Source organism: Canis lupus, chromosome 8 (genome assembly GCF_011100685.1).
Source record: "Canis lupus familiaris isolate Mischka breed German Shepherd chromosome 8, alternate assembly UU_Cfam_GSD_1.0, whole genome shotgun sequence".
NCBI classification, from domain to species: Eukaryota; Metazoa; Chordata; class Mammalia; order Carnivora; family Canidae; genus Canis; species Canis lupus.
Window position 1 is genome coordinate 29191061 of NC_049229.1, and position 19884 is coordinate 29210944.

General features: G+C 37.1%; 1 protein-coding gene across 2 annotated transcripts in view; it reads left to right on the top strand.

The window, feature by feature from the left end:
• Positions 1–80: 80 nt before the first annotated feature.
• The window catches only part of STYX (serine/threonine/tyrosine interacting protein), a 41184-nt gene continuing 21380 nt past the window's right edge, over positions 81–19884 (top strand). The window contains exons 1-4 of one of the 2 annotated variants that reach the window (XM_038544729.1): positions 81–272; positions 397–469; positions 14787–14819; positions 16679–16732. In XM_038544729.1, coding sequence (XP_038400657.1) covers positions 413–469; positions 14787–14819; positions 16679–16732 — 144 coding nt within the window. In that variant the 5' untranslated portion in view covers positions 81–272; positions 397–412. Of the gene's footprint in view, positions 470–14786; positions 14820–16678; positions 16733–19884 lie in introns of both variants that reach the window. The other variant, XM_038544728.1, reaches the window with a different exon arrangement.

The window sequence follows — 19884 nt, forward strand, 5'->3', positions numbered from 1 at the left end:
TGACACCTGGCGGCCGCGGGGGGCGGGCCAAAGGCAAGCGTGGGCTGGGATTGGCTGGGGCAGCGCGGGGAGGGCGGGGGGAAGCAGGGGAGACGGTTGTAGGGCTCTTGCTTGTGCCCGAGCCCGTGCGGCCTGAGGGGCGCGGAGACTCAGGGGGAGGGAGACGGCAGCAGCATGGCGGCCGGGTATGAGCCGCCCAACCCTCCTCTTCCCCGCTGTCGCCGCCGTCGCCGCCGGAGTCGCTGGGACCTTTTAGTCTGCGCGTGTTAGTTGTAAGCCCGCTGCCCGCCCGTCAGCCCTCCGGTCCACCCGCCCTCCTTCCTTTCTCTGCCGCTGGCAGCCCGAGGGTCGGGCGGGCCGGATAACTCCCACTCCCACTCCCACCCCACCCACAAGCCCCAGGGCCGGGACCATGGAGGACGTGAAGCTGGAGTTTCCTTCACTCCCGCAATGCAAAGAAGACGCCGAGGTGAGTTTGTCCCGTGACTGCCACGCACAGGCCTCACTGTGTGGCTCCTTGACCGCGGGGCGACCCCAGGCCCCAAACGTCGAAGTCTCCAGCTCCACCGGAGCCCTGTTGCCTCTTGAGGCCGTCTTGGGACCTCGGGTGGAGCTCCGGGACGGTGTACCTGGACCCTCATTCACTGAGTATCTTTTCCCCCCTGGTGGAGGGGCTGCCGGGTCTCATCTACTTAATAAAAAGGGGAGGAGAAAAGTAGGTATCCCCCCGCCCCAACCCCCAGGCCCGGCTTCGAGGACTTACTCTGAGTAAGGTTCCCCTTTTTATTGCTAAGGAAATACGAAGGTAATGTTTTAAATCTCAATTTGAGAGAGATTTGGTGTCATCGATTTGCTTGTGGGACACATGGCCCCCACACGTGAAGTAGATCTGGGGCCTCAACTTTCGAAGTGTGCCTTCAAAAAGTTTTCCAAGGTAGTTGTTTGGTTTTTTTTTTTGTTTTTTTTGAGGCAAAACTGTGACCCGCAGAATAAAATGTCATGAAGCTAGCACATTTAAATCTAAAAACTTAAATCATGAAACTTGCCCTTTGGAAGGGAGTTGATAGAATGAAATTCTTTATAACCTTTCTCTTGATTTCTAACTCCAGATTTTGTTTACTCCATCTTCTTCCTTGTCTAACGTTTGTATTGAGTTTTTCCCCCATCTATTGCTAGTTTAAAACACTTTATGGTGTTGCACACTACTAAAATATTTCTAAAGACTAAATTCAGGGATACTCGGAAAAAACAAAAGACAAGGATACTCAATTATCCTCTAGTAGGATTGAGAAAAATTAAATTTCTAGTTCTAAATATCTTAAAAATAATTGGAAAGCTATATTTTTAAGAAACCATTCAGTTTACACCAAATATTCTTTTGAGTATCTTCTTTTGGGGTTCTCATTTTTTATTTGGAGGGATCCTCTGCTCGTGGTAGTATTTTTTGAGAATTTCATATTTTAAGGGTAGACAAATAGGAAAAAAATTGAATTTAGGTTAGTTTAAAAAATAAATTTACACTTTTCTTTGTTTAATATGGAATAATGTGAATGAGGAATATGCTTTTTGTCCTTAAAGTGATTTAGTGATTTCAGTCTGGAAGCAACCTTAAGGAATAATATAGAACATTCTCTTTTTTCAGGTGAAGAAATTGTAGCTTATTGAGAATAAGTGATATGCCAAGGTAACAGTAGTGTAAGACACAGTTGAGGACCTTGGTCTCTTGATTCCTAATTCATTGTGGGTTTGTTTTTTTGTTTAAAGATTTTATTTATTCATTCATGAGAGACACATAGAGAAGGCAGAGACACAGGCAGAGGGAGAAGCAGGCTCCCACTAGGGAGCGGGATGTGGGACTCCATCCTAGAACCCCAGGATCACGCTGCCCTGAGCTGAAGGCAGAGGTTCAGCCACTGAGCCACCCAGGGATCCCCCTAATTCATTGTTTTTAATATACCTCCATTCTTTCCTGCTCTGATCTTTAAAATTCTAGTTTAAAATATTTACAGACTTGCATTTAATCTTTTATTGTGTATGTGTCTTATTCCTATAAAAATTATAAAATCTTACTGGGAACATAGCTTTCTTTCCTGTGCAAGGACAGATGTAATGCTTAAAGCCTAGTAGATAACGACACAAGTATTGTTTACTGAAAGCCAATTTATTGTTTTTTTCATAGCATTGTATGTTTGTTTTCTTTTGGTTGCAACTGACAAAAAACCAACTCAGACTAGCTTAAGCAAAAAGAGAAGAATTAAACCCAGAAAGGTAGGGATGCAGCTGGTCTCAGGGACTTGACTAGACAGTCTCAATTTATGAGAACTGCCTCTGCCTCATCAGTGCTTGTCTATACTTTCTCTCAGCGTTTCTGCTTTTACTCTGGCTTCTCCACAGATAAGGAGTTTGACTGCCAGCTGCTTCAAGGTCACATCCTTACAGAGCTTATTACATTGAGGAATAATATCTCTCTAAGCTTCAGTATTTAAAATCTAGAGGATTGGCTTAACTTAGGTCATGTGTCCATCTTTTGGATCAGACCCTATGCCATAAAGTTGTGAATACAATGAGGAGCCCAGTCTGGGTCATATACTCACTTCTGTGGCCAAGGTTGCCGGGGAGGGTGTGAAGTTTATCATGGATAGTCCTACCAATACCCATAGGAGCATTCCCACAGAAGATGGAGGATGCTTTAGATGGAGGGTGCTTTCTGGCAGACAAAACTATAAATAATCATTAAACAGGGCATATAGTTACTCCTGATAAACTAATAAAACAATGTTAATTTTCTAATTTCTTTTTTTTTTTTTTTTTTTTTTAATTTTCTAATTTCCCATGAGATATATAAAGTGTCAAATGGTCTTACATAGTTATGGTGACCAGCCAATTAATAGTGTTCTTCCACCCAGGAAGCATTTCATGGAAACCTAAATTACAATCCAAATCTTGTTTTAGTAAAAATGGAATTGAAGTAGAGAAATTTTTAATGCATTCTCTTAATGATGTGATCAATCTATGACAGTTTGATGATCCGATCACCTGTATAAGAATATCAGTTCCTTGTTTTCTGAAATACCAGTCAAGGCATTCTTTCAGGACAGTACTAGCCAAAATTTAGCTGTGTTCAGATCAGTTTGCAAGAAGATTGTCACTCCTCTGTTTAAAACTTTGCTGTGATTTCCCATTGTTTGCAGGATGAAGTTCAAACCCTTAACCTTATTTGCAAGGTTGTGTGAAATCTGGCATCTGTCTGCCTTTGTAACCTCATTATGAACTACTCTTTCCCTTGCTCCCTTCTGTGTTTGCCCTAGCCATGTTCATTTTCTCTCAGTTCCTGGAATGTTTTGGTTCCTGCTATACACACCCCTCCCCAGTACTTTTGCATTTGCTATTTTCCCCTGCTGTGGCCACCAACACTACCCTTGCCCTCACCTAATTAACTGTTTGGTCTTGGGTTAGATCTCACTTTAGGTATCCTTTCTTGAGAAAGGTGTTCCCTGATTTTGCCAATTCCTTCTGTTCCCCTTTTGTACCCTTCCACTCCCCAGAATAGTTTAATCCTCTAGGTTTATAAGTCTCTGTAGCACTTGGTACTTTTATACCTACCTTTTAACAGATATTCTACTTGTAGTTTTGGTCGCTTATTTGCCATGATATTTCCATGAATATTTCACAAGGTAGTTTATTCACCAATATGTTCCTGTCTTATTGCCCACTCTTTCTTGCACTTAACACAGTGTCCAGTTATATATCATAAGCTTAACAAATGTTTGTTGAATTAATGAAAGAATCTTGATTGGTGTTGATAATAGAATCTTGTGACAAGATTACAGTAGTTTCTTTATAGGTATGAAGAAAAGAACAGCTTACGTTATCAATTTTTAAATAAATTAGTTGCATAGTTAGGGTTATTGGTTTTATAATTAGAAATTAATGTTTTCAGATAGAAAATGTAATATAATTTATTTCAGTTGCAATTTGGCAACTGAAATGTTACTTTTTTTCTCTTTTGATGCCCATAGTACAGAATAAAAAATAGGAATTGCTTAATATTTCTGATTGAGGGCCTTTAAATTTAGAATGATGCTTTTTAAATCTGACTGTAGAGTAGAATCACCCAGGGGGCTTTTTAAAAAATAACCATTCCTAGACTCCACCATCCCCTATTCTGATTTAACTGGTCTGATAAGGAGTCAGATAATTCTGATGGCAGCCAGGTTTATGAGTAACTAACTTCAAAGCATCTTACTTGAATGCCCTTCTGCCTTTTGGTTTTAGAGTGAAAAACTCCTTTTGCCTTTGGTTGAAGCGAAACTTGAAATAAGAATGAGAATTAAAGGAAAAGGCTTATTATGAAGAGGGCTACCATTTTTGGAGGAGAGAAACTGCAATACTATTTTTTCTGTTTTGTGAATGTCCCAGCTCTAGTATAGTATTTTGATGATTTTTTTTCTCTGAACGCTCCTCCCATCAGCTAAAATTCATAATCTATTTTGGTATTTCTAAAGGTTGTTAGGTTTCATCCAGCCTGATCCATCTGATAATAAGGATTAAGTTTTTATTTTGTTTAATGGTTACAGCCTATATCCTTTGCTGTGTTTATTTACTTATTTACTGATCTTTGGACATTTTTATAACATCTTTCTATCCCCTAAGTGCAATTTTATAGCTCACATAACTGCATTTGTTTGAGAAGGAAGGAGAAAACCTGAAAGTCCTACCTTCTTCAATCATCAATTGAGGATTGATGATTGAAGAATTTTTCATTACTGAATTTATTTTCATCAGAACCATAGTGTGTTTCACAATTAGGGGTATTTTGTTTTAGCTGCTTTGCTTTGGTTTGAAAAAATATAGTTGGACTGGTTGCTAATCATTTAAGTTTGGGGAACTGATTCTACTAATTAAGTACAGTAGTAACTCACAGTAGATCATTGGGAATCTGCCCCATTACCACTACTATCTCTAAACTGATGGATTTTAGCAGCAACGTGGGCAGGCTGAGATTAAGATTGAGTGTGATACAGGCAAGACTTGGTTGGTAGAGATGTTCAGACAGATGGACATCTAGTAGAGCAAGAGTGTGAGCATGAATGACTTAAAATCTTGATTTAGTATGCTAAAGGTATTAGCAGAATTGGTAGAGAAGACAGGATTAAGATTTGTTTTGTAGGGTAGTTATCAGGGCTAGGTAAACAAAGAGGGTAGACTCTGGAGGTCAAAATCGAATTCTAGCACTAGGAATAGTTTAATGAAATCTTCTGTGACAGAAAGCTTTTAGATTTCAAAGGTTTCATGCCTATTATGGCAAATTTGATGCTTACAGAAACAGGCTGTATGGTTTACTGTCCGGTGAATAGGAATAATTTTTCATTCTCTCCTGCTAAACAACTTGCTTTTTACTCCTATAATATCTTCCTTGTATAAATACAGCATATACGTTCTATTGTATACAATCATTTGGAAGTTCAAAATTCCTTTGAAACCTCTTATTTCACTGAAAACTTAGGTAAATTTTGCATTCTATCCCATGTGGTCATGTTTATTTAATTTTATTTATTTATTTTTAAAACAAACTTTTTTTTTTTTTTAAGATTTTATTTATTCATGAGACACACAGAGAGAGGCAGAGACACAGGCAAAGGGAGAAGCAGGCTCCACGCGGGGAGCCCAACGTGGGATTTGATCCCGGGTCCCCAGGATCAGGCCCTAAACCGCTGAGCCACCCGGGCAGCCCTGGTCATGTTTATTTTAATATAAAAATGTTTTAAATTAGTGGTCAGTGAAAACCGTTTTTCTCAAAAAAAAAAAAAAATCTTTTGATAAAATTGGTAATCCAGAAGGAAGCACATTTATCCTGTGTCTTTGCCTTCTGGCATAGATATTGCCAGATATTCCCTGGAATATATGTACACCATTTCACTATATACATCCTCTTTTTTTTTTCATGCACAGTTTAGAAATTTCATTTTAGGTAACTCAAAAGTACACATTTCTTCAATTGCTATTCTTTTTTACTCTCGCAACTGGTAAGTTTCTTTGGGAAGATAAGACGGTTAGACTAAGAATTAAGAATAGGAAGAAAGAAGGAAGGAAAGGAAAGGAAAAAGGAAAGGAAAAAATCTAGCATCATACATCTCCACAATGTATATCTATCATGTGCTTATTCTGTGACAGGCTCTGCTCAGTGTTAGGGATACAGTGATGAAAATGACAAGAGTCTTTGGCTTAAGTTCTTTAAAAACTTTTTAGTATAAAAAGGTTATAACATATCATTAAATAAGAGATACATAAACATTCATTTTGTACAAATTGATTACATTTATTCCTTGGAAATTAAATACATTATTTCTTTTTTTATATATGTATATATATACTTTATTTCTATAAGTTAATTATTTTATGCAGTCAGAATTTGTTTAAATACAATTATGTCTGCCATATAGTTCCTTCTTACATTGAGTGGCTATATAGTGTCAATGTTTCTGAAGTCAGCTGCTTAGACTCAAAGTTACTTAGGCTCTCAGTGGCTAAAGTAGAAATATAAGAGAGAAAATACCTTTTCTTTGGGGGGGTGAGCAGAGAGAAAGGGAAGATCCTAAGCCAGAGCTCCATATCCAGCATGGATCCTGAGGTAGGGCTTGATCTCACCATCCTGACATCATGTCCTGAGTTGAAATTAAAGATTTGGGGATGTTTAGCCAACCAACTGCACCACCCAGGCACTACCTTTTCAAAAACATCTTTTGGAAATTCCTTTAGTAAGAGTCTACTGGTAGTAAACTCTGTTTTTGTTTGTATGGGATTAATCTTTTACTTCACTCTGTTCTCAAAGATGATTTTCTGAGCATATATTCTAGATTCATGATTATTTCACCACTTTCTATGTATTCTTCAGTCTTCTGGCTTTTATTCTTTCAGTTGAGAAGTCAAGGGGAGTCTATTTAATCTCTTGTTCTTATTTGCATGTTTCCCCCTTTTTTAAAAAAAAAAAAAGATTTTATTTATTTATTCATGAGAATCAGAGAGAGAGAGAGAGGCAGAGACATAGGCAGAGAGAGAAGCAGTCTCCATGCAGGGAGCCTGATGTGGGACTCGACCCTGGGACTCCAGGATCCGCCCAGGGCTGAAGGCAGGCACTCAACCCCTGAGCCACTCAGGTGTCCCCACATGTTCCCTTTTTTTTAAGGAGGAGTAAAATTTACAGAGTATAATGCATAGATATTAAATGTGCAATTCAGTGAGGTTTTTTTTTTTTAAGATTTTATTTATTTGAGAGAGAGAGGGAGAGCGAGCATGCACACAGCAGTGGGGAGGGGCAGAGGGGGAGAGGGAAACAGACTCCCTCCTGAATAGGGAGCCTGATGTGGGGCTTGATCCTGGGACCCTCATATCACAACTGAAGCCGAAGGCACACATTCAACTGACTGAGCCACCCAGGTGCCCCAAATTTTGATAAATATATAGACCAGTGTATTACTCTTATCAAGATATAGAACATCAATGTAAAAAGTTATATCACATACATTTCCAGGCAACCCCTATCCTATTCCAGATAGGCAATGAATAATGATTTTTATAACCATAGTTTAGTTTTATCTTCTTGTACTTCATATAAAAGGAATCGTGTAAAAGGGGCCCTATTGTTTATGACTGTTTTTAAAAGATTATTTATTTTAGGGCAGCCCTGGTGGCCCAGCAGTTTAACGCCACCTTCAGCCCAGGATGTGATCCCAGGATCAAGTCCCAGGTCAGGCTCCCTGCATGGAGCCTGCTTCTCCCTCTGCCTGTGTCTCTGCCTCTCTCTCTGTGTCTGTCATGAATAAATAAATAAAATCTTTAGAAAATAAAAGATCATTTATTTTAGAGCATGTGTATGGATGGGGGAGGGGCAGAGGGAGAGAATCTTCAAGCAGACTCCCCATTGAGCATAGAGCCCAACTTGGGGCTCCGTCTCACCACATGTGAGACTACAACCTGAGCCAAAACCAAGAGTTGGATGCTTAACTGAGTAAGCCACCCAGGTGCCCCTATTTATGGCTTTTTTTCATTTAACATAATATCTGTGAAACTCACCTATATTGTGCTTGTAAGTAGTAGCAGATTCTTTTTTATTGCTGAGTACTATTTCATTGTATGATCACTGTCATGATCTTGGGGTCCTGGCATAGAGCCCTGTGTGGGGTTACTTGCTCAGCAAGGAGTCTGCTTGAGGATTCTGTCTCATTCCTTCTGCTCTTCCCCCTGCTCATGTGTTCACGTGCTCTCTCTTAAATAATTTTTTTTAAAGATTTATTTATTTATTTATTCATGATGGGGGGGGCAGAGACACAGGCAGAGGGAGAAGAAGGCTCCACGCCAGAAGCCCAGCACGGGTGCGGGGAACTTGATCCCGGAACTCCAGAACCATGCCCCGGGCCAAAGGCAGGCGCCAAACCGCTGAGCCACCCAGGGATCCCCTCTCTGAAATAAATTTAAAAAAAAAATTTTTTTTAAGTCTTTTGTGCCCTCTTTAAGATATCTTTGCTTTTTTCCAAGGTTGTAAAGATATTTTGTTTTCTTTTAGAAGTTTTATCATTTTTGCAGTTGTGTTTATACATACATTCATCAAGTATGTATTAAGTGCCTATTATGTGCCAGGCACTGTCACCGAGTGTTGGAAGTAGAATGCAGCAGTGAAGACAGGTTAAGATGTTTGTGTGTGAGGAGGAGTCAAGATCAGAATTGATTTTATTTTCCAAACATTTATCTATTGTTCCAGCACCAGTCATTGAAAGACTTTCCATTGAATTGCCTTGTTGTCTTTTTAGGAAAATTAATTAGCTGCATATGTGAAGGTCTTTTGGACTCTATTCCATTCCTGTTTGCTTTTAGTCTACAAAAAGAAATTCTGTTCATGTTTGGTATACTATTTACCTGTGTATTTCTTTCCCCTTTTCTAGCTTGGGATTTATTCACTGGGCTGCTTATTTCAGAGATGTGCTGTCTTTAACCAGTTTTGGAAAACTTTTATTACTATCTTGTGTAACATTATCTCTCCTTTATTTTCTTTCTTCTCCTTTTGGAACTTAGACTTCATGGATGTTAGACTTTTAAATTCTATTTTATATGTCTATTAACTGATTCTATTTTCCAACTCTGAATTTAGGTAATTTCTTCAATTCTATTTTCCAGTTCATAAAATTTCTCTTTATCTACATCCTTTTTTCCCTTTAGCCTATCCACTGATTTTTAATTTCAATTGTATTTTTTCATTTCTACATATTCCTTTCAGTTCTCTTAAAAAAAATTTCTTAAACCTTGGTCATACTTTTGGTGCTCTCATTTCTTTTTCTTTTTTTTTTTTTTTTGTTCTCATTTCTTTTTATATTAAATGTATTATTTTTCATTGTCCTAATACCTGCAGCCTTTGTGAATGTGATTCAGTTGTATCTGGTTTTTATGGTGGTCCATTTCCTCCTCTTTCTTTAAAAATTCGCATTTATTTGTGAGCTCATTGAAACTCATCTCTGTGAATTATTTCTGGTCTAGATTAGGATATGCTTCTCTGCAGAAGGTGCATTTGCTTCTCCCAAGAATCCATGGACACTATCTACCCAGGATCATTTGACATTGAATTTTCACTTGGCCTCACAAAAATCATTGAATTGTAATGCCAAAGTTGAGTGAAGGCCAGATTGTGGTTAGGAAGATCCCATTCCACCACTACTACCACATTCTACTCAGTTTCAAAGCTAAGAAAGGCAGGAGTATTCATTTCTATGGGGATGAGGTGAGTTTCCTTCCCTCGCCTATCTCCCCAGTTTATCATTCACTGAGACTGTTGCCTATTGGAATCTCAGCTTTCTAGTGTGGATCTTTTTCTTTTTCTTTTTCTGTTTCTTTTTCTTTTTCTTTTTCTTCTTTTCTCTTTCATCTTTGATCAGGTCCCAGGCTTTGTCTTATGTCTCACATGTACAGGATATAAAATAAGGCCATGATGAGGATGTGGAACAGCTGCAACTCCCATACATTGCTAGTGGAAGTGTAAATTGGTTTTGGAAAACTTTTGGCAGTATCTAATAAAACCAAATATAGTGGGGCACCCGGGTGGCTCAGTGGTTGAGCACCTGCCTTTGGCTGAGGTTGTAACCCCAGGGTCCTGGGATTGAGTCCCACATTGGGCTCCCTACAGGGAGCCTACTTCTTCCTCTGCCTGTGTCTCTGCCTCTCTCTCTGTCTCATGAATAAATAAATGAAATCTTTAAAAAAACAAACAAATATAGGCCTACCCTGTGACTTAGTAATTCTAATTCCATTGCTACTTTTTTTAAAGATTTTATTTTTTTAAGTAATCTCTATATCCAATGTGGAGCTCAAACTCCTAACCCTGAGATCAAGAGTTGCATCCTCTTCCAACTGAGCCAGACATGCACCCCTCCATTGCTGCTTTTATAGCCAAGAGAAATAAATGTGTAAGTGCATCAAAGGACATAGAAGATAATTTTCACAGCATTTTTATTCATATTTGCCCAAACTTGGAAGCTACTTAAATCTCCTGCAACAGGACAGTGAGTAAATTGTGGAATATTCATACAGTAGTATATTGTACAGCAATAAAAAGGACCGGACAGCATGTATGAATTTCATAGACATTAGGTTGAGTGAAAGAAACCAGACATAAAATAGTAGTGATGCGATTCCATTAATATTAAGTTCAAGAACAGGCAAAACTATAGTGATAGAAGTTAGCGCTCACTTCTGTAAAGAGGATATTGCCTGAGAAGAGAAGGAGGGAACTTTCTGGGATGACGAAAATCTTGACGTGGGTAGTAATTACATGGATGTATTGCCTGTGAAAATTCATTGAGCTTTACATTCAGATTTGGGTGTTTAAACACTTCATTGTGTGTTCTTTGATATCCCGTTTTAAAAGAACAGAAAAAATATAAGGCCATGAGAAATCAGATCCTCTCAGGATATGACTTCTCAGAGTTTATAGTCTACTAATACCATATTGCCAAGATCCATTTTCAACATTAAAGACAAAAAAATACTTTCTGTTCATTAAAAAAAATTGCTGTCTCTTTTCTGTAGCCAAACTCAAGAGGTTTGCTACTTGAGGTGCATTAAACTGAACACAGCCCAAGGAAGTATTGAAAACAGAATTTTGGGGCACCTGGGTGGCTCAGTTGGTTAAGTGTTTGACTTGATTTTGGCTTAGGTTGTAATCTCAGGGTTGTGGAACCTGTTTAAGATACTCTCTCCTAAAAAAAAAAAACAAAAAAAAAAAAACAAAAAAAAAGATACTCTCTCCTCTCCCTCTGCTTGCTTGCTCTCTTAAGAAGAAAGGAAAAGAAAGCGAAGAGATTTTTATTAATTTGTCACAAGGAGACAGGGAAATGGTTCTCAAAGTACTGTTTCCCCCTTGGGGTACATGGATGAAACTTTTATTCAGTGTGCTAGGGAATAAGGCCAGGGGAGCTTGATACATTAAGGAATTTACACATTTTATTACCTAGGCACTTGGTTTCAGCTGCTCATCTTAGTATGTGAACATGCTAGTGTATACATTGTATGTTCAAAAAATGGTTGTAAAACCTTGCCCATGGGAGATCTTAATTTTATAATGAACTAAAGGTAACCTTAGGGCAACTCAGAGGGCTTCTATGCAGGTCCTCAGCTCCAAACTGGCTCATGGAGGAGGGTATTTGATGGAACACCTAGCCATAGCTTCTTGTTCTGCAAAACAGACAAATTCTTTCCTGGCTTTAACATTTCTACCTTATGTGTTAGAAATATTTTTTGACTTGGAAAATCTAGGTGAAGAGTAAAGGAAATTTCCTAGCACTATATTTAACTTTTCTGTAATTCTAAAATTATTTAAAAGTGAAAGTAGGTTTTTTTTTTTTTTTTTGAGAGGAGGGGGAGCAAAGTAGAGGGAGATATTTGTTTTTTTATATATAGATTTATTTATTTGAGTAAGAGGATACAAGGGGAGGGACGAAGGGAGATAGAAGCAGACTCCGCCAAGTGCAGAGCCCGATTTGGGGCTCTGTCTCATGACCCTGAGATCGTGACCAGAGCAGAAATCAAGAGTCTGACACTTAACTGACTGAGCTTCCCTGGCACCCCTTGTTTGTTTGTTTGTTTTATTTTTTATTTAAATTAAGTTTAGGAGCACCTGGGTGGCTCAGTGGTTGAGTGGCTGCCTTTGGCCCAGGGCGTGATCCAGGAGTCCCAGAATTGAGTTCCACTTTGTGCTCCCTGCATGGAGCCTGCTTCTCCCTCTGCCTGTGTGTCTCTCTCTCTCTCTGTGTCTCTCATAATAAATAAATAAAATCTTTAAAAAAAAATAGAATTTAGACTGGAGAGCAAATACACAAATGTACTTCTAAGCAGGTCACTATGTAGAGTTGTAGAAATTGCAAGAAGCATTCACTGGATATTAGCTTAGCACGGCACATATTTTCTGCAAATTGTTTCAATCACAGAGCATTTAAAATAACATTTTGGGTTAAAAAAATAAATTTAGTTAACCTATAATGTATTATTAGTTTCAGAAGTAGAATTTAGTGATTCATCAGTTGCATATAGTACCCAGTGCTGATTACATCAAGTGCCCTGCTTAATGCCCATTACCTGATTACCCAATTCCCCCAGCAACCCTCAGTTTATTCCTTGTAGTTAAGAGTCTCTTATGGTTTGCCTCCCTCTCCATTACTTTATTTTTCCTTCCCTTCCCCTATGTTCATCTATTTTGTTTCTTAAATTTCACATATGAGTGAAAACCATTTGATATTTGTCTTCTCTGACTTAGTTTAGCAGAATACTCTCTAGTTCCATCCACATCATTGCAAATGATCCAAAAAGATTTCATTCTTTTTGATGCCTGAATGATACTCCATTGTGTATACATACCACATCATTATCCATTCATCTGTCAGTGGACATCTGGACTATTTCCATATTTTGACTATTGTGGACATTTCCGTTATAAACATTGGGATGCATGTGCCCATGCATGCATCTCTGTTTTTGTATCCTTTGGATAAATACCTAGTAGTGTAATTGCTGGGTAGGGTATTTCTAATTGACATACAATGTTACATTAGTTTCAGATACATTACATACTAATTGGACAGTTCTATACACAGCTCAGCGCTCTCCATTAAGTGTAGGTAAGTTCTGTCATCATACAAAGTTATTCCAAATTATTGTCTATATTCCTGATGATGCTGTACTTTTAATCCTTGTCACTTATTTTATAACTGAAAGTTTGTACCCCTTAATCCCTTTCATCTGAAAATAAAAGATTTTTTTAAAAAGCTTTTCAAGTTTTTGTTTTTTTTGTTTTTTTTTTTATGATAGTCACACGGAGAGAGAGAGAGAGAGAGAGAGAGAGGCAGAGACACAGGCAGAGGGAGAAGCAGGCTCCATGCACCGGGAGCCCGACGTGGGATTCGATCCTGGGTCTCCAGGATCGTGCCCTGGGCCAAAGGCAGGCGCCAAACTGCTGCGCCACCCAGGGATCCCGCTTTTCAAGTTTTAACTTTAGAAAACTCATTTCTCTTTATAATTCTGAGTTTTAAGCAACTAAGTTAGAAACTTTTGGAATGTAGTCCATTTATAAATGAGGACTATTTGCACCATGTTTGATTCTTCGTATCAATTCACTGTAACTGCTTTTTTCTTTTCCTGATTTTTCTATTTTTTTAAAGAATTATTTATTTTGGGGATGGAGGGGCAAAAGGAGAGGGAGAGAATCTCCAGCTAACTCCCTCCATATGAGGGGTCTGACACAGGGCTTGATCCAGATGATCCTGAGACCATGACCTGAGCTGAAATCAAAAGTCAGGTGCTTAACCGACTGAACCACCCAGGTGCCCCTCTTTTCCCAACTTCTTCCCTTTTTTTTTTTTTTTTTTTTTTTTTAACATTCATTCATTTTGGAGAGCCAGAACACAAGAGGGAAGGGCAAAGGGAGAGAAAATCACAAGCAGACTCCTGCTCAATGTGGAGGCAGGTGCATGCAAGGGGAGGCGGGGGGCAGAGAATCTTACAACCACAAGATCATGTGAACGGAAACCAAGAGTCAGGTGCTTAACCAGTTGTGCCACCCTGGTGCCCCCTTTCCCACCTTTTAAAATGTTTTCTGTCTTCTGCTGTTGGCATTTTGCGTTATTTCCCAACTTGTTTGTTTTGGTCTGCATTCCAAAGACAGAATGAATTCTATACTTTTGTGAAATGTATCTTTAAAGGGAATCAAACTAAAAGACAGGATCTTAAGCTCAAGTAAGATATGAAAAGGGCTGTTTGATAAGCATTTAGAGGTTTATTAGATCAGGGATGGCAAATACCTGTCACTTAACATTCTTTCATCCATTAGGTATACTTCTCACTAATCGCAGTACTCTTCTTGAATCCTTCACACTTAGCTATCTACTTGGTTAGAGTTGACATGAATCACAAAATAGCTATTTGACATTTCTGTTTTGGAGGATCAGTTTTGAGAAACTTCTAGAGTTTGTGTTCTTTTAATTAATGAACGGGTCCATCCATTATATGAAATAACATCATTGTAATTATGGAAGTACAATTATCTAAAGAATACCTTAATCTTTGTTTCTTGTCACTTAAAATTTCAGGTGTTTGTGAAGCCAGTTTTAATTTATTTATAGAATATTCTTAAAGTACAATGTATTCTTTAAATATCCATATATTCATATGTCACATCTTTAACTTTTAAATGGGTAACATTTTTTATATGTCATTTACTTTTATTCTCATGTTTTCTTTCCATCTTCAAGGAATGGACCTACCCTATGAGACGAGAGATGCAGGTAAGGTAACCTTTTTGTTTTTTTAAGCCAACCCATATTACTAGTACCATTATTAAATAACATTATTTCACAAAGGATTTGAGCCCTGTTGGCTCATGATTTCATGTAGGTTCATCATTGAGTATTTTAAATAATCAGCATGTTTAAGGTTAATCATGGATCTTAAAAAGATGGGAAATGAATTGTTTCCTTTTTTCCTTAGATTAGAATCATGGACATAGTAATAAATGTATGTGTAAAATGAGTCACTTTGTTTTTTCTTATCTGAAAAATTTGATACAGTATTTTTATTCCTTTTGAAAAGTTTCCTTTCTCTGTTTGACTAGTTTAGAAAAGTCCAAAAGAATTGACTATAAGGCAAATCACTCCTGAGTAATTGTTCCTCTTTGTGTCTGATTTCCAGTCAACTTCCATAATGAAGTTTCCAGAAGACTGAGTTGAATACTCCCAATATGGAATGATAAAGTGATAGTTAACCCTTGTAGCAGATTGTTTTTCTTTGTATTTCTTACCATTTACACTCTGCTAGCCCCAGAATCAAGCAGTGTCTCCTGTTCCTGGGAATACCTTGACTTATGAAAATGTTTCATTTCTTTAGTGAAAACTCTCTTTTTAAAAGTAGCTTAGTATCTGTGAGGCATTTTATTTGGTGCTTTGGGGAATACACAGATGAGTAAAGTGTAATTTCTGCCACAAGAAGCTGGTAGGAGAAATCAGACCTATACTCAAATAATTACAGTTTTTCATAGAACTGAACTACAAAATTATACTGTATTAGTATCTAGGATATGATATAGTCCAACTGAAATCTTTTTATGTTGAACTCACATAGAATAAATTTTAATCTAGCATTTGGAAAGTATTTAAACAATTTAAAATTGTTGAAGCTCTGTCAGTAGGCAGATATTTGGTATTGGTCTTTTTTAAACTTTGCAATACTTTTATTAACTAAAGATAACAACACTTCTAACCTTGTGTCTTGAGCTACTTTTGATTTGGCTAAATAAGGTTTTGTGTAATTCCAAAGGGGTGATTTTCTTAATGCCTATTTTATTTCTAGACTGTATGAGAGAGAATATAAATAAAATTAGAGATGTTTTATTAATAAGTCTAAAAGACAATCATATAGGGGCACCTCTTTGGCTCAGATAAGAGTTGGATTCTTGGTTTTGGCTCAGGTCATGATCTCATTATCATGAGATTGAGCCTTGCCTTGGTCTCTGTGCTGGGCATGGAGCCTGCTTAAAATTCTCTTTCTCCCTTTCCTCACACCCTCGGTCTTTATTTATTTATTTTTTTATATTTTATTTATTTATTCATGAGAGACACAGAGAAAGAGAGAGAGGCAGAGACACAGGCAGAGGGAGAAGCAGGCTCCATGCAGGGAGCCTGACACGGGACTCGATCCTGGGACTCCAGGATCAGGCCCTGGGCTAAAGGCGGCACTAAACCGCTGAGCCACCAGGGCTGCCCACACCCTCGGTCTTTTAAAAAAAAAAAAAAAAAAAAAAGGATAGTCTTACAATATGCTTATTTTACCCAAACTGCTTTTAAAAAGGCACTGTGGAAAAAATAAAAAAATAAAAAGGCACTGTGGAAGTTCACATTTCACATTATCTGACTTTTCAAAACCAGATTTAAACTTTAAATGTTTCACCTGATATATAAAGCACATCTGCATTTCTTTTCCCAATCATTGGCTCAGTGTGGCTAGGAAATGTTCCTTAAATAACAAGCTGTTTTGCTAAAAAAAATTATTATAACAACTATGGAAATACTCCACAAATCCACTCATATGGTATATAGTTTGTATAGATTTAAATTTTTAATGGTCAATATCTCTATTTTATTTTTCCTAGGAAATTTTACCTGGACTGTTTCTAGGACCATATTCTTCTGCTATGAAAAGCAAGGTATGAACTTTAGGTTAGGTTCATCAAAAGACTATTAACCAGCTTTTTTGAAATAAATTTTTTAGTAGTAGGCGTTTTATTTGAGGTAAGATCCACAAATATTGCATGTCAGCCTGGAGTACCAACCTATTTACATTTTACTGGACCAGTCATTGTTAGGTATTTCACAACAAATCACAAATGAGCTTTTCTATGTATTATTTTTCTTGTGAAATCCATGTATTTGAAAGATTTACTAAATAATTGACTTTTTATCCTCTAAAATATTTGACATCTATCATTGCTAATCGTATCTTCTGAACGATGAAATAGAATTAAATCCTAAAACAAGTATATTTGACATTTTAATCTTTCCTTATCAAGTGTAAATGTGTGTGTGTGGAGGGGGTGTGTACATGTGTATGCACATGTATCTTAATTGATAAAATCTTCTGTTTTTGCAAACTTCAGAGACCTATGCTCCAGGTCGTAAAGTATTATATCATATATATCTGTCTCCTGTATAGTCAAACTGAAATGGATTTCATTCATTACACAGTTAACAGGGTAGATCTCATTTTACTATATGCAGCAATGTTGTTACTTCCTAGAAGATTCAGTCTTATGAATTATGACAATGCTACTAATTCATTTTGAATTATAATGTGAAATACTGTATTGCATGCTTTCCCCAATACTCTATTTAGAAGTCAGTATTTTGTATGATATCTATCTACAGTAGGTTTTTTTAAAAATCAAAACAAAAACAAAACTAGAATTTTTAACTTTAATGATTTAATTTAATGTATTTATGAATTTTAGATGAATAGGGAGTTTTTTTTTAAAGACTTTATTTATTTATTCATAGACACAGAGAGAGAGAGGCAGAGACACAGGCAGAGGGAGAAGCAGGCTCCAAGCAGGGAGCCCGATGTGGGACTCGATCCCGGGTCTCCAGGACCACACCCCAGGCTGCAGGCAGCGCCAAATTGCTGCGCCACCAGGGCTTCCCAATAGGGAGTTTTTTAAATTTAGAGTCATTTCTTTGAAACTGGAAGGCTTTGTCACTGTTGGCATATGTAAGAGTAAACCTAGTTTTGATGCCCTACAGCTAGGATGGAAAGGGTAGGGTGTTGGTAAAAAAAAGTACTAAGGAAAAGATAGATAACTCACAGACTTAACTGTGAGTTACTTAAGATAAACAAAAGCCAAATAATGTAGTATTCACAAAATACTGGCCTTCAAGATAGTTTTAGATTACTTGCTTTTTGTATGCCTACAGCATTTTATAAATATACTTATTATAGTATTTGTCAGATTAAATTATAAGTGTTTACAGATCGCCTCAAAACCTCTTCCCCCTCAGTTTCACCATGCTCTAATTATTAGACTGAGGAAAAGTTTCTATGGCAAAATTTGATTATTTCCCATTCTGAATCACCATACTACAGTTTATATCCCTTTTTTATACCATCATCCAAAAAATATGTAACAACAAATGATAATAGAGACCAAGAAACCTAAACTCCTTTTCTAATACTCATTTAGTTAAGCCTACCTTTTATTGCATTCAGATACATTTGAACTGTTTCTTCGTGTATAATTTTTCTGTGATTTGTAGGTATGAGATAAGATTATAATTTGCTTTATATAAATGAAAACCCGTTGAAAAGTAGAAAATATTCTGTATGCTATTACATTTGAGTTGCATTTTGTAAAGGTTTGTTTTTACTAGTAATAGTCTCATATACATGCCTTCAGTGCTTGTTAAACCAGGTTTTTATCCAGAGTTATGTGTATCTTCTATGGTTTCTTGCAGTAATAACGTAGATATGAAAACTTCTTTATATATTACAGATCTATATAAACAAAAGAATAGATGTTGAGGGGCACCAGGGTGGCTCAGTGGTTGTGATTCTGGGGTCCTGAGATCGAATCCTGCATCAGGCTCCCCACAGGAAGCCTGTCTCTCCCTCTACCTATGTCTCTGCCTCTCTCTGTGTCTCTCATGAATGAATAAATAAAATCTTAAGAAAAAAAAAGTTGAATACATTTTGGAGGTTTAATAAATGTGAATATGGAACATAGATTAAATCTTAATCCTACCGAATGCTTACCTCCTTTCTTCTAACTCAGGATACACTCAGGAAATACAGACATAGGAAAATTTGCTGCAAAAATTAACATTTAAAACTTTTGAAAACCTCATTTTCTTAGCTCAGGATGCTATAATAAAATACCATAGACCAGTGGCTTCAACAACAGGCATTTATTTCTCACAATTGTAGAGGCTAGGACATCTGAGATCAGGGTGCCAGCATAGTTAGGTTTTGGTGAGGGTCCTCTTGCTGGTGTGGAGATGGCTGCATTCTTGCTTTATCTTTCCATGGCAGAAAGATTCAAGCTCTCGGGTCTCTTCTCTTACCAGAGCACTAATTCCATGATGGGACTTCACCATAATGACCTCATCTAAATCTAATTACCTCCCAAAGGCCCCATCTAATACTATCATCACCTTGGGGGTTAGGACTTCAATGTACAAATTTTGACAGAGACAAAAATACTCAGTCCATAACAAATATGAATTATTCTTTGATTTCTAACATAGGTTATTGGTATTATTGTTCTGGATTTAATGCAGAAAGTAGGAATTAAATATATAGGAATATAAGCTGAAATTATAGAAAACTCAAGATTCTGAATTCTGATTCCTCTTGCCAGGATGATTTTGTTCATTTATTGAACAGATAATTATTAAATAGTTAATATGTTCAAGGTACTCCTACACATACTTAATATGAATCAGTGAACAAAATCCTTGTTCTTAGGAATTTACATTCTAACTACTAAAATATGTCATTATGATATATAGTATATATGACACATATATACATTATCTAACATGTTACTGTATTCACTGAAACCTGTGATCACTTGCAAATAAAAACTTGATATATCGAGGATTGTCATATTAAATTGTTTTAAATGTAGAGCCAAAAATGTCCCACAGAATATAATATCATTTGGAGTTACCAGTTTTAACTTTAGAAGAATTTTTAAACTAAAATGTTAGTAGTCTGTGAACTGTATAAATTAATTCTGGCTTGTAATAGAAAAAGTTTACTGGGAGAAGCAAGGTATAGTCTAGAGATCTGGGCTCTGGTTGCTGATAT